The sequence below is a fragment of the Pocillopora verrucosa genome, chromosome 5 (assembly GCF_036669915.1).
Source record: "Pocillopora verrucosa isolate sample1 chromosome 5, ASM3666991v2, whole genome shotgun sequence".
NCBI lineage: Eukaryota > Metazoa > Cnidaria > Anthozoa > Scleractinia > Pocilloporidae > Pocillopora > Pocillopora verrucosa.
Genome location: NC_089316.1, coordinates 21,698,477 through 21,712,061, shown reverse-complemented (window position 1 = coordinate 21,712,061; position 13,585 = coordinate 21,698,477). Strand labels below are relative to the sequence as shown.

The window sequence follows — 13,585 nt, the reverse complement described above, 5'->3', positions numbered from 1 at the left end:
CAATTTTCTGTTTTGTGTATCGGTCTATCCGGTGAGAATGCAAATCCTTCGTTTCGCGACGGTAAAGCGTCTTAGCCGCTGATCGAAAGGACTGGAAAGCTCTTTGTTGAATATCACCACACTATTTGCAGGTATTCCTGACAGATTGCTACGACACTTCGCTACTCCTGGGTGGTGTCAATCTCTCCAGGAGTAGCAAGGGGCCCCCCATTATTATTATTATAGCATATTTGAGGCTTTGAGTGACGCCAAGTCGCGCGAGGTTTGCAATGGGTACAGACTCCCGGCAGTACCCCTGCTCATGAGGGCCAACAAAAGTACCTCTACATCGGCCGTTGTAAATGCTCTTCGCCTGTTACAAGTATACATCGACAATTATAATTATCCACGCGAGAAAAGTAGATGTAATTTTGTTGGCCCATATCAGCCACGGTAGAGCAGTCGTCTTCTCAACCCGTCTCAAATCTTCCTATGAACAGAGAAACGCTCGTCTTGCTGCGCTAATAATGAGAGTAGGCTAGCATGCTATAACAAGATCAACTCATCTTTCAAACTTTCGTTTTATTACGTCCTTTTATTTACCAGTCATTTAAAATTGGGAGTGGATTGTATACCAATCTGGACAAAACTAGCAGAAATTCGACACAAAAAAAGGAGTGTTCATCTCGTTAACAAGTAATCTTGCGCTTTTCATCGAAATAAAAAGGATGGCCCTTATGACCCAATAAACATTTACAGTTTTGATGTACTATCTCACACTTTTAATGAACAAGTATTCAAAAAGTAAAAAAAAAAGCAGTCAAATTGTTGGGTTTTTCTCAAGGTCAATTTAAGAGTCTACGAAACTCGCCGATTTGATAATCTGTACACAAGTCTTTAGTCTGTATTTTCAAGCTGCTGTAGAGCCTTTCTCTTGTTTGGCGGCGTATTCTGCCATCCTCTCTTCCAGCATCGGCCTAAAGTGACGAATCAATCCCTAAAAAGATAAAAAATACAAGAGCAGTTTCTTCGGCTGTTTCACTCAAATTGAGCTCCACCTGTCACGTTCGTCCCGCAACGTATATCTACTGAGTGTCCCCTGAGTGCAATCTTCTACCATTTGTAAGTAGTTTTGCGCGGCTAAAGGAAAGTTAGGAACAAAAGAGGATTCTAAACATCTGAAGTAATGCTTTCACAGTTCACAGCTTCATTCAAGAGTCCAATAAACCACTAGCCAAATATCTGCACGAGCGAGCACCTTTCACAAACATGATGCCTCTGTCCAAATGACGCACGCACCACAGGTTTTCCCGCGCGGTCGATTTGATACTGAAAGCGCGCGAAATTAAAGCCTTGAGGAGGAGACTTTCGCTGGAACCTCCTTACCTGCACTGGCCAGGCAGCACCGTCACCCAATGCACAGATTGTGTGTCCTTCAATCTGTTTACTCAGCTCCTATTAAGGGCAACACATTATGATAGTGATGAGGTTACAGAAGAGACGAAATGAGAGAGAGAAAGGTAACATCTTTAACCTTTGACTCCCAAGATCTGATTGTTAAATCTCCCCTCTACCAACTACAGATTTCCATCTAAGTTAGTAATGAGAGGTTTGCATTGCAGATCAAGATAACAAATTCTACCAGATAGGTTTCAGTGTTCTCAAACCCTGTTTGCTGGATAATGTATATGGATATTATAGGGAGAACTTATATGTTGATCCGGCATTTGTGGGTGAATTACTACACTCAGTGGGAGGCGCAAGATTTTTGAGAAGCAAGGAAATAGGATTTAATTACGACAAGAAAATGGGGTTCGGTGCGATGCGTAATAATTTTAGGCTGCACGAAAATTAATTTAAAGGTAAATCTTAGAACATTTGAGGCCATCGATCCGTCGAGATTTCAAATTTAAGAAAGTTTGTTGCACTAATAAACAAAGCAATTGCCCTATTAAAAACAATTCCTCTTTACTTAATAAATCTCTTACCCACAACATATCAATCTCATCTGGTGTTGCTTTCCCCTCAACTTAAAAAAAAAAAAACGAAAAAACGAAAAGAAAAATTAAGAACGAACGAAAAAAATATTTCTACCAGGAAAAAAAACAGAAAGGAAATAATAACTAGAGATGTTCCGCCACTAAAGAAACATAACTACACTCAAGGAACTCAAAGTCATGTATTGATATTCTACTTAATTCGGTGTTGAAACTGAACAACGTGTATTCTTTCAAAGCGAGATAAGACGATCAGGAATTGCGGTGTCAAAATTGCACCCTAGTTAAAAAGAAACATAACGAAAATTAAACAAAGTGAAGAAATAAAGAGATTTTTACAACACGAGGTTTACAAAATCAACAAGTAATCGTTTAAGGAGCGACATAAGATGGTTAATGAGCCCCTTTTTGGGAATGAGCTCACGCTTCTCGAACGCAGGCCAAGTTCGACCGAGAGTGCGGGGTAATTCGAACCTAAAGACCAAACGGGGGAAGATAATGGATTATTTTAGCTGAAAAAAGATCTAGCAATGAAATGAGAATTTACCAAATCTGTACATGATGGTAGTCATCCAACTACAGCCTTCCCTGCAGGGTGTGCACTGAGGAACAGGAAATAAAAATGGTACAATCACTGATCTTAACCCTTAACACCTAAAACTCAGTATGCATATTCTCCATACTGTTCTCTATAGATTTCCTTAGGTGCTGACAAGGAGAATTTGTTCAACAATCAAGAGGTTCTTCAGTTGATTATCATTTCCTTTATTCTCCTGACCTTTATGTGTGATTTAGGGGTTGATTGTAAGGAGAATTTAGATGCAAAGCACTTTTAGGGTTGAAGGATTAAGTTTGAAACCGGACGAAATAATTAATTCAAGCGAGCATATTCATAAACGTTTCCAACTTGAAGTGTTGCAAGGAGGTCACTGTACACAATATCAAAGTGCCTGTAATTCTTTTTAGGACGTTAGCAGTTAACGGAACACACATAACAGACTTACCTGGCCACAGCTCTCGTGCTTGTAAAACTCAATCAGTCGAGCAATGGCAAGGATGAGATCACACTGAAAGAAAAAAAAAGACAAAAAGGAGGAATATTACTGTACATGAATTTTTTTTAGCATGAAAACAAATGAACGTTAGCGAGAAGAAAAAAAAAAAAGAATTTTATACGGTTCCGAGAATGGTGCATTCGCGCTGACCATGAATACCTCTTTAAATCCCTCTGTGAATTCCCCTCGCAATTTATATGTACGTAAAAGTTAAACCTTTTCTTTCAAAAAATACTTCTCTTTGGAAATTTTAACCTCAACTATAAGAGTTTTGCAAATAACGTTTATCAAACGTTTCTTTCGATTTAAGACCAATTACTTTGCATATCAAGCCATAGGGAAGTCAGCTATAATTTTTCTGGCCACCAATCCCTTAATAGCTTGGCTCCGGTAACCCCCGAGTTACGAATAAAAAGCCGTTTTTAAGCTAGCGAGACAGACGCCTGTCGACCTCCCGATACATCGGAAAACTGTGGGACGGTCGGGAATGGGGAAATCGCCGATGGTCTAGTGTTTTCCTGACACATGAAAACCAGGCTTTAGGAAATAAAGTCTTCAGTTCTATCAATTTCACTTACCTGCTTGTTCATCACGATAATGGCAGCCGTTCCCAAACCAGTCTGTGCCTCAACTAAGGCATCAAAGTCCATCAGTACATCTTCACACACACTACAAGAAACAAGAGAAGAAATTTTCTAGTCCCTGGTAGGCCAGCTACCACCAGTAAAATTTAACTTGTACAGGTATGTCTGGAGAGAAATTGCCATAAGTATCGAGCGTCGCTGGTCGAGTTTCGAAAACCCCATACCAAAGGAATCACAACAGCCAATCGGAGAAAAGGTCGACGTTAGCATTAGCCAATGAGAACTCAAGGTAAAAAGAAGCAACCTACATGAAACGCGGGAAAACGCGAGTGGCCAAATCACGATTGGCTTCAGTTTTGAATCTGATTGGTTGGGAAGGTGGCGCGATTTTCTGCCCAATCACGAGGTGAATTTACGCAACACCAACGCCAATGAGCCCTTTTCGATACAATAAAAATCTAACTTGTCTCCGAGGCTTGGGGGAATAAAACAAAGGAAATCACATTGAGGTTGAGGGATGAGTAGTTTACTTCTTTTCTTTAATTCCCCATAGCCTCTGAGCCATGTTAGAATTTTAATATATCGAAAATGGCCTATTATGCAGTACTTTCGACACTCGGGTTATAAATTGCTCTTGAAAAATTTCAACAACTCACCTTTTCGGAATAAGCGGAGTTGATGAGCCGCCGGGTATAACAGCTAACAGGTTGTCCCAGCCACCTAAACAAGGACAAGGCAGGATTGATATTTAATAGCATAATTGAAATAAATAGAAAAAAAAATATCAAGTATTTTGTTTTTAAACAAGAGAGTTGATTCAGTGCTCTTAGCTGCAACCGTCGTGAAGGAGCAAACCTATTTCAAGTTTCTCATAGAAACGAAAAGGATTGATCCATCATATGAGAGCAGCCGTAAAAAAAGACCTATCACCTAGTGTACTCAACTTATCAGAGGTAAATTAAAAGATTTCTTTCTATTATGTTGAGTGGAGGTTGCATGTCGCGAATTGATGAAGTTGAAAAGATTGAGCTTGAAGCTCTATGACACGCCGTTAAATAAGAAATTTTTTTCTCAAACAACATACCAAGTACTCCTCCGGCGTGCTTTTCAATGAGCAGCTTTAAGGGAACAGACATCTCCTCTTCAACAGTACATGGATTATTTACCTGGCCAGATATGTTGAATAACTGGAAAGAAAGAACAGTTATAAATATATCAAAAAGATACTTTAACTAATTCTAGCTAAGTAACTCTTAGCGATACGTGCAGCAAAGAATGTCACGTTTTAAACCAAAATTACATTGATAATGAAGTGTTTCGTCACTCTCTGTCTATTTTCTTTTAAAATTTTTCTGGGCTCGCGCCCGGCCAAATCGATCCCTTTGGGCATGCTCTACTTTTGACGGCAAGTCATATCGCTCATATCAAGAGGAAGCACTGTGGTCACCGATCGAGCACGCTGAGCAAAAATTGCACTAAGTGTCCCTCACTCGGGTGCATTTTTTATTGCATTCGCGTGCAGTGACGCTCCGTATGTGTGTTTTTCGCGTGTAACGCGCGGGAATTGCACGAGCTTCAAGTGCGTGTAATACTGCAATACACGTTTGCAGTAATGTACATGTAAATCTTTGTGATACTTGCCTTGGTTCCAGTGTTTCTTGGTCGACCAAATGAAGAAAACCAGTCACCTCCTCTCCTGCAAATGGCCTAAAAAAATTCAAACAAAAGATAATGGTTTGTCTTTGCAACAAGATGGCCATTCAAGACACGGCAAAGGACAGTCGTAAGAGAGTTAAAGGAGCCGCGGCTTAGAACCTGAACGGCTAAAGCAGCCACAGCTATGAAGAATTGCGTTCGTTTCACCGACGACAAGTTCGCCAACGTCCTTAGTTGTTTCGCCAACGTGTCAGGTCAGTTCGCTAAAGTCTTATAGGTCGTTTTGCTAACGTTTTAACTTATTTCACTGACGTCTCTTTTTTGTTTTGCATCTTAAAAAAAACGACACATGAAATGTTGTAATGTGAACATACCTATAAGGTCGTCCGAAAATGGTCTTGTTGAGATCGAAATGACTTCATTTGTATCAAATCGACTCTTTCGTGTGTCGAACCGACTTTCACTTTGTATTGAAGTGATTTACCGCCCTTACGACTTTTCGGTCGATCAAGATCTGTAGATGAGATCTCTACACGTTTTGTAATACGTTGGCGAAACTACCAGCTCTTTATAAGACGTTAGGGGTACGACCTGAGACGTCGGCAAAACGACCGGCTACCGCAGTGGAAGAGTACACCAAGAATAAAATGTCAAATACCAACCGGTGCCACAGCAACAGTTTCCACATTAGCCACAGTCGTTGGGCAGCCAAATACTCCTTAAAAAGGAAAAAAAAGGCACATCTAATCAGCAACGGTGAGGGAAAACAACATTTATAGGAACAAACTCAGTCTCAGTTGGTGAATATTCACCCCAATGATCAGAATATAAAATCAGTACAGATGAACCAGTTAGCGTCTCTTGGCCCTCTTCGTGTAGACTAAGAGCATTTCCTTCACTGTGACGAAGTCCATCGCATAAGTCCAAAAAAATTTTCCGGAAAAAATTGACGTCGATGCGCTGCGGGTGCTCTGGGAATGAGGCACATCGAAGTCAATTTTTCTCGCTTTATTTTTTTTTGGGGACTCGTGCGACGGACTACGCTGGAAATAAGGACTTCTCGTAATCTACTTCATATACGCATTCAATCCAGCGAGAGTGGCAATATCCAGAAGTTTCAAAAAACACCTGTTACCGATGGTCCTTCCCCGCCCATAGGACCTTTCACCACCCTCTGTTCAGCCGACAAGTGGACTCTCGTGATTAAGTTTTACCTTCCCACTCCTTTTCAGGGAACAGCTGCCTAAAACACCCACCACAGACGCTTATGGGAAACGTTACTGAAACCTTTAATCCAGGGTTTGTACCCTTTTTTCAGAAAAACATTTCGAGGATTTTTCTAGGACTCAAATTGATTTTTCCACGACTCCCAATTTGCTCTTAATCCCTTTCATTCCCAAGATTTCAAATTCAATTCTCCCTACGGTCTTTATTTATGTCTTAAAGCGTAAAATCTGAAAACTTTATTGCTTGAGTTCAGTAGATTTCCACGAATTTCAAGAACCTGTAGTCTTTTTCCACGATTTTCTAGTCCTGGAAAATATCAAAATAAAATGCCAGAGCTTTCCAGGTTTTCCAAAACCCATGAGAACCCTGTTGAATACCTCGAGTCAGTTTGTATACCACGAAAGACTTGGATACGTGGGTGGCTTGGCCTAAGTGAGAAACCTTTCTTTTCCTCCTTGTTGTAAGTGCTGGGTAGAAATGAAACATAAGTGTACCTAGGATGTTTACAAAGACTTACCAACATCTGCAGGGAAAGGAGGCTTCAATCGGGGTTTGCCTTGTTTTCCTTCTAAACTTTCAATCAGCGCCTGATTACAAAAATGTTCAAATCATTTCAGACCAACAACAACATGTGCAGTATTCACACACACACAAAATGAAATTCAACCTGCTTTTCTTGCAAACAACAAGCATTGTTCTCTTTACAGGAAGTGACCAGTAAAATTTGCAACCTAGATTATCTCTTAACTCCTAAGATCTGATTGTTAATTCTCCCCTCTAGCTGCTAGACATTTCTTTATAAATTGGTTACAAGAATTTGGTGTTCAATCGAGACAATAATCATGTTATGACTGATCAGTTTGAATATTCTCACTACCTGTTTGATGAGTAATGTATGGACACTTTAGGGAGAAGTTACAAGTTAATCCCACTGAGAGTTCCAAGGTCCATACTGCCTAAAAACACTTGGAATTCTTGAAAATTAAACTAATAAAAGGGCTCATCTATCACTGAAAACTTATTTTACCTGTGGTGCTAACAAGAAGGGAGAAAAGTGAATATGCTCAAAACACAATAAGTTTTACAGTGAAATTCAGTCAGACCATCTTGCACTGTTCATAAGTATTTACTACTTTAACCCCCGAGAGTGACAAGCATCTAAATTCTCCCAATAATATCAACTCTACAACAAACATTAAGGAAATGAGAACAAAGGAAACAATCACAAATTAAAGAAGGTTTTGATTGCTAGACAAATTCTCCCTCTCAGCACTACAGGAAATTTAAAGAGAATAGTTTGGAGAACTTGCACTCGGATGTGTGGGTTTAACTCATCCATAAGTTCCACACTCAAAAAAAGAGCAGTAGATCAACATTACCGTTTCCTCTCCACAGATGTATGCCCCTGCTCCTCTGTGCATGTAGACATCAAAATCATATCCACTGCCACATGCGTTTTTTCCAATCAGTCCCTCGTTATAAGCTTCATTAATTGCCAACTGCATGTTGGATGCTTCATTGTAGAATTCCCCTCTGATGTAAATGTAAGCTGTGAAGTTCAAAAATAACAAAATCGCTTGTTTTATTCTAAGTTTTCTTTATGATGGGATCACAAAGTTTTGTTCCATAAAAATTGGGAAAAACAAAAATTCTTCTCATTTCCAAGTACCTCAAAACATTCTTTCAATAGAGGCAATCCTAATAAAGTCTTCACCAGAAAGCTTGTATGAACCAAGTATTCAGTCTCTAACATGTACATGTATAGTGAAGATAGCCACAATTTCCTTGCAGCTTAGGTTTACAACATTTGACTTCCCATCAAGCTCATGTCCAAAAATTGACTGCACAAAACTACAGTTAGCTGAGTCTTGTATCAGCCAAGAAAAAAGAATTGAATCTGGAAACATTACAGACTTTTCCAATATCTGACACTTCAAGTTGTATTATTATAAGGGTTACAACCATATGACCCTCTTCTCCACAACTCAGATACAAATATCACCCCTGAATCACACATAAGGTCACACGACAAAAGGAAATTATAACCAACTAATGAAGCTCTTGATTGTTAAACAAATTCTCCTTATCAACAATTAAGGAAATGTGTGGAGAAAAGTATGGAGAAGATGCATACTGATGTTAGGATGTAAAGAGTTAACCTTAAATTTTCAGCATTTACTACTTGAACAATCCTTTAATTCCAAGAAAAGGATTAGTTTTTTTGTGCCAATGAGTTTCACCAAGTCAAGCACTGATCTTCACATGCTGCAATTCAAGCAATAGCAAAAAAGAAGCCTGAAAAAAAATGGGGCTTAAACAGGATTTGAACCCATACCTTCCAGATAATAGTTGGGGCCCTATTACCTACTGAGCTACAGAGCTGCACATCAGGAGTGAGGTACATTTGAGAGGGTTTTTCCCATCCAATGGAGGAATTTGATCCCAATCTTGTCCAAGCCTGAGGCATCTTTTCTACAATTCCTTAAATTGCACCTGACCTACGAAGGCCATTGCTTTCCTTGATTTTAATCAGATGGTCAAATGTAACAATTCATTCAAAGTTGTGAGCAAATTTTATATTTAAGCCACTAATTTTTCTTACCAGCTCTAGCACCCATGCCTGCACCAGCCACCAGACAACCTTCAATAAGTTTGTGTGGATCATGCCTCATAATCTCTCTGTCTTTACATGTCCCTGGTTCTCCCTCATCAGCATTTACAACAAGGTACTTGGGTCTAAAAGGTAAATAAGGAAAAACACTTCACCAATTGGCCAACAGAGAACTTGTAAAATAAAAGAGGAAAGTTTCTAAAAAAAATTGTGGTGCTGTGTCAAAGGGGGGAGGGGGGGGGAAGGTATGTTTTACAAGATAATTTGGTTTCTAAAGCTGATCTTTCCTGCAATTCATCATTTGCTCTGATCTCTGATGAGGTGTTAGGTAATGTTGAAATGTCAGCCTTAGAGAATCCTTGAACAGTGGCCAATTTACATTATCAACTCAGTGCTTAAAACCAAATGAACTCGCTAAAAAGTAATACTGTACTTCTCAGAGAGGGTAAGACTACTTTCTGTTATTATATTAATTAACCCTTTAACTCCCAAAAGTGATTCAAATCAAACTTCTCCCTGCAATATCCAAACATTATCCAGCAAACAGGTAATGAGAGTACTCAAATATATCAAGTATAAGTTGTTGTCTTGATCTAACACCAAATTCTTGTTAGTAATTTAAAAGGAAATAAGTAGTAACAGGAAGGGAGAATTGACTATTGGATCTTGGAAGGATGAATACCCTGAATATGTATGCTATACCTTCCATCTCCTGGTTTGTTCATAAACCCCCACTTCATGCCAGTTGGGAAACCTGAAAGAGTGGAGAAATATTCCACATCTCATTTTTTAATAGTTGGAAAATCAAACAACACACAACCTCTTCATTACACAGACGTCACCACATTGCCAGAGGAAAAAAAAATCACAAACCAACCTGCCCCTCCACGTCCTCGTAATCCAGATTTGCTGATTTCTTTGATGATCCAGTCCTGCCCTTTAAGTATGATTTCTTTTGTCTTATACCAGTCACCCTGAGATGAACAAAAACACACAAAAATGGAAAATATTTCGACTTTTGTTTTGTTACAAGATTTTTTTCAACCAGAGCCTGGTTGTATGAAAGGTGGTTAGTGCTAATCTAGGATTAAAAGTTAAACTTGTTCTTGATTTCTCTAGAAATAGAGTATATTTCAGGGCTTATATTTTAAAGGTTTTGCCCTAGGAGATGACCAAACAGAAGGAAAAGGTATAAACAACTTAAATGTCTGTAACACTACAAAACTAAATAAAAAATTATTGGCTAACCCTTTCAGAACTCCTACCGCCTTCATGCTATGGAAACAGAGATAACTTCAATCAACTCCAGTACCTTAACGTGAGTATGGACATAACCTACCCTTTTACGTGCTCCTGACAACTTCCAATCATGGCGACCGTACAAGTTTGTAAAGATACGGTCCTCGTCCTGTCAACAAACAAACAAATCGATATGTGCATTTCATTAGCAAGAGATACCTTCATGTATCTGATATTGTATTACTAATAGTGTCTTTTTGCTCTAGATACAATTTTGCATTTCTACATCATATCCTGCAAACTGAAAGATTTGAATCACATTAAAAATGTGAAAAGACTAACCTTTAAGTTTCCAAAGGAGGTTTTGGTCTGAAAATCAAAAATAACAGCAAATTAAGTGAGTCCACAGAGAAAAAAAAAAAAAAGACAGGTTGATTATGCATCAAAGTTAATCAAGCACCATCCATTATTACAAAACCCACTAAAAACAAGAAAAACCAACAAACACCACCCCTGAATAAGTGCTGTATATAGAGGCATTGCACTTATTCTTTGATCCCTAAGAGCGACTAGCACCTAATTTCTACTCATAGCATCAGCCCTGAATTGCACAGGAAGGTCATGAGAATCTCCAAAATGATCACTCAATGAACGGGGCTCAGAAACTATAGATCATTATAACATCATTCTCCCTATTATATTTAGGAACTTGCATCATGAAGGGGGGCAGTAGCATAAATTTTCTGCAAACATAGAGCGTGCCAGTACAAAGAGAAAACTAAATCATCTCACCCAAACTACACAGTGAATTATGTTTTGATCATGTTTCCATTTTAACTGCTAAGTCACTTTCAAGAGTGGCCCTCAAAATTTCAGAGGCGCTATAGCACTTAACCAAGTAAAAACTGTATTTAAAACTCTTAGAAACAAACCTGTGATGGAGTAGCCGCTGTGGAAGACAACCTTGTGCTAACCAAAGCTCGACATAACGAGTGTAACTGCCCTCCTTAAATATTTAGAAACAGATATAAAAAAATCAGTTTCGTTGATGTTGTATAGATCACATTCCATAACGAGCCCAAAGCTTCCGTTACACGATGTAAAGCTGTACAAAGTTTAAACCAAGCCGAAGGTATCCCGTCGTAGTCTCAGAGCACTTCAGTTCATATCGACGGTTGTGTTTCACACGCAATAACAGTTTTTCTTGTTTTAAAAACGTACCTTGCAATCCATTTGTGTGTAACCTTGTTAAAGGCTTGGCCATGGTGATGGCTTCTGGTTGATCTATGAGAGTTTAAATCTCAATTAACAATGTGAACGACAGAGAATTCTTTAAGTCGTGGATCACAAGTTGCATAACTAGACACTCCGTTCAATATGGCGGACTAGTCAACAAAGCAGATGAATGATGGGATATTTGGGTCCAGTACTTTGCGGATTAATCTCGGCTGTGAGTTCCTGGTACTGGTAAAAAGTGTGCTTTGGATGACAAATAAAAGCATTGAAGGAGCGGACTGTTTTGTCCAAAAATATTGCTAGGTGACATACTTAGCCAAACCAGAGTTCTCGGTTCCAGACCTCTCTATTTAAACTTATGCTCCATTCACACCAAAGCTTAAACATGTTTAAAAGTTGTTTTGTTAAACACAGTTTAATTTTTTTTTCTTCATAGAAACTATTTAACCGAATATTTTTGACTTGAATGTAGCACATTGGAAATGCAAGTTAGCTAGTACTTGAATCCAATGGAAAATCAAGTTTTTCAGTTCTCTGTTTATAATTTTCATTCAATGAAAACCAGTTTAACAAAACATGTTTTGCTGGTGTGAATGGGGTATTAGACTTAACAGACTTAACCATTTACTCGCTCTGACGAAGGGCTAACGATCGAAACGTCAGCTTTGAAACTCTTTACGGTGGCCAATTTACATAAGCGACTCAGTTGATAAAGCCAAATTATCTTCAGTAAATTATCACGGTGGCTAATTCACATTATCAACCCAGTTGATGTAACCAAATTGTGACCTGTTTTTGCATAACTTAAACGCTTTTTAGCAAATTTATTGTTGTATAAAGGGGTAAGTTTCTAAAGAAAATGTGGTGCTGCGTCGGTGGGAGAGTATAGCAGGTAATTTAGTGTTAACAACTGGGTTGAAAACGTAAATTAGCCACCGTAAAGCTTTTTTACCCTTTACGGTGGCTAATTTGCGTTTTCAACCTAGTTGTTAACACTAAATTACCTGTTATTGTTGCATACATAATAAATATTTTGTAAATGTCCCTTGAGAGCGCGTCTGACGCAGATGTGTTTTTTTCTTGCCATTTTTGTACGATCTTTTATAAGAGGAAAGTTTCCGAAAGTTCCTTATGAAACGTGAGCTGAGAATCTTCAGATTAGTATTCGTTTATTTCGCATACAGTTCTTCTTTGATTAAAGAAACGATGACGCAAACAATAGCTAACCTTTGGGAGTTAGGCTTTGTCTTTGTCTCTTGCATGGATCCGTTTGGTGATGGCCACCAGATGCAACTACATAGTTCATAAAGCCGGAAAAAATGAATGATTAAAACAACGTAACTGCGTTTCATGTTGAAACTCAGTAGCCATGCAAAATCTTTTGTCTTTTTTTTCACTCATGGTGAGGTAATAAATCATTGGGACGTGTAAAGTTGTAAGCCATGAAGGCTTCAAAACAAGAACTTTTTTTTGCAAACACTAATACTAACTCTCACTCAATTCCCGCCCGCTGTCTACTGTTAAAGTTCCTGGATGTACTTATCCTTAAAGTAATATCGCTTGCCTGTTTAACCACAGCTGGAACTTTCTTGTGGTCACTTGGCTCAAAATGATTGGAGGTCCATTGAACGTTCTGTTCGCCGTCCGAAAAACGGCTGGGAAAAAGAAAAAGCCGCAAAAATCTTGTTTTCAAGGTTTTTTTTTTTTTATCATATTCGACAACTGTGGATATCCAGCCACAAGAACAATCAATCTAAAACCCTACTGTACTCAACTGTAATTATAATAATGCGATCCAAAAAATATATATTTTTGTTGATTGGGTCATTTGACTTTCTTAGATACAAGTCATTGTCGCATAGGGTGGGGAGGGGAGGGGAGAGGGCAGTTGTCATCAATAGAGAGTATAAAGGGGTACTATAGAAAATCGACTGCAACTGCCAAAGAAGGTGGTGGGGGTGGGGATTCATGAGAATACTACTGAGCCATATATGACGAAAG

The 13,585-nt window shown here is 38.7% G+C and overlaps 1 protein-coding gene across 1 annotated transcript; it reads right to left on the bottom strand.

Annotated features, from left to right (window-relative positions):
• Nucleotides 1-541: 541 nt before the first annotated feature.
• LOC131781715 (NADH dehydrogenase [ubiquinone] flavoprotein 1, mitochondrial-like) lies at nt 542-11,726 on the bottom strand. Its single transcript, XM_059098429.2, has 19 exons — nt 11,570-11,726; nt 11,281-11,354; nt 10,691-10,717; nt 10,449-10,517; nt 9,987-10,083; nt 9,812-9,863; nt 9,101-9,234; nt 7,878-8,047; nt 7,016-7,085; nt 5,934-5,989; nt 5,257-5,322; nt 4,700-4,802; nt 4,272-4,335; nt 3,610-3,700; nt 2,981-3,043; nt 2,524-2,578; nt 1,968-2,008; nt 1,366-1,434; nt 542-976 (listed from the first exon to the last, which is right to left on the bottom strand). The coding sequence occupies exons 1-19, from the start codon at nt 11,610-11,612 to the stop codon at nt 890-892; spliced, it is 1,431 nt and encodes a 476-aa protein (XP_058954412.1). The 5' UTR covers nt 11,613-11,726; the 3' UTR covers nt 542-889.
• Between the last annotated feature and the right edge of the window lie 1,859 nt (nt 11,727-13,585).

What these genes read in the sequence shown, in the direction of transcription:
- LOC131781715 (XM_059098429.2), bottom strand. Translation starts at nt 11,612, where the DNA reads ATGGCCAAGCCTTTAACAAGGTTACACACAAATGGATTGCAAG. An exon ending in CAGCGGCTACTCCATCACAG is followed by an intron (nt 10,718 to 11,280) that starts GTTTGTTTCTAA and finishes TTTGATTTTCAG; the next exon opens with ACCAAAACCTCCTTTGGAAA. An exon ending in TACCATCATGTACAGATTTG is followed by an intron (nt 2,009 to 2,523) that starts GTAAATTCTCAT and finishes TTTTTTTTTAAG; the next exon opens with TTGAGGGGAAAGCAACACCA.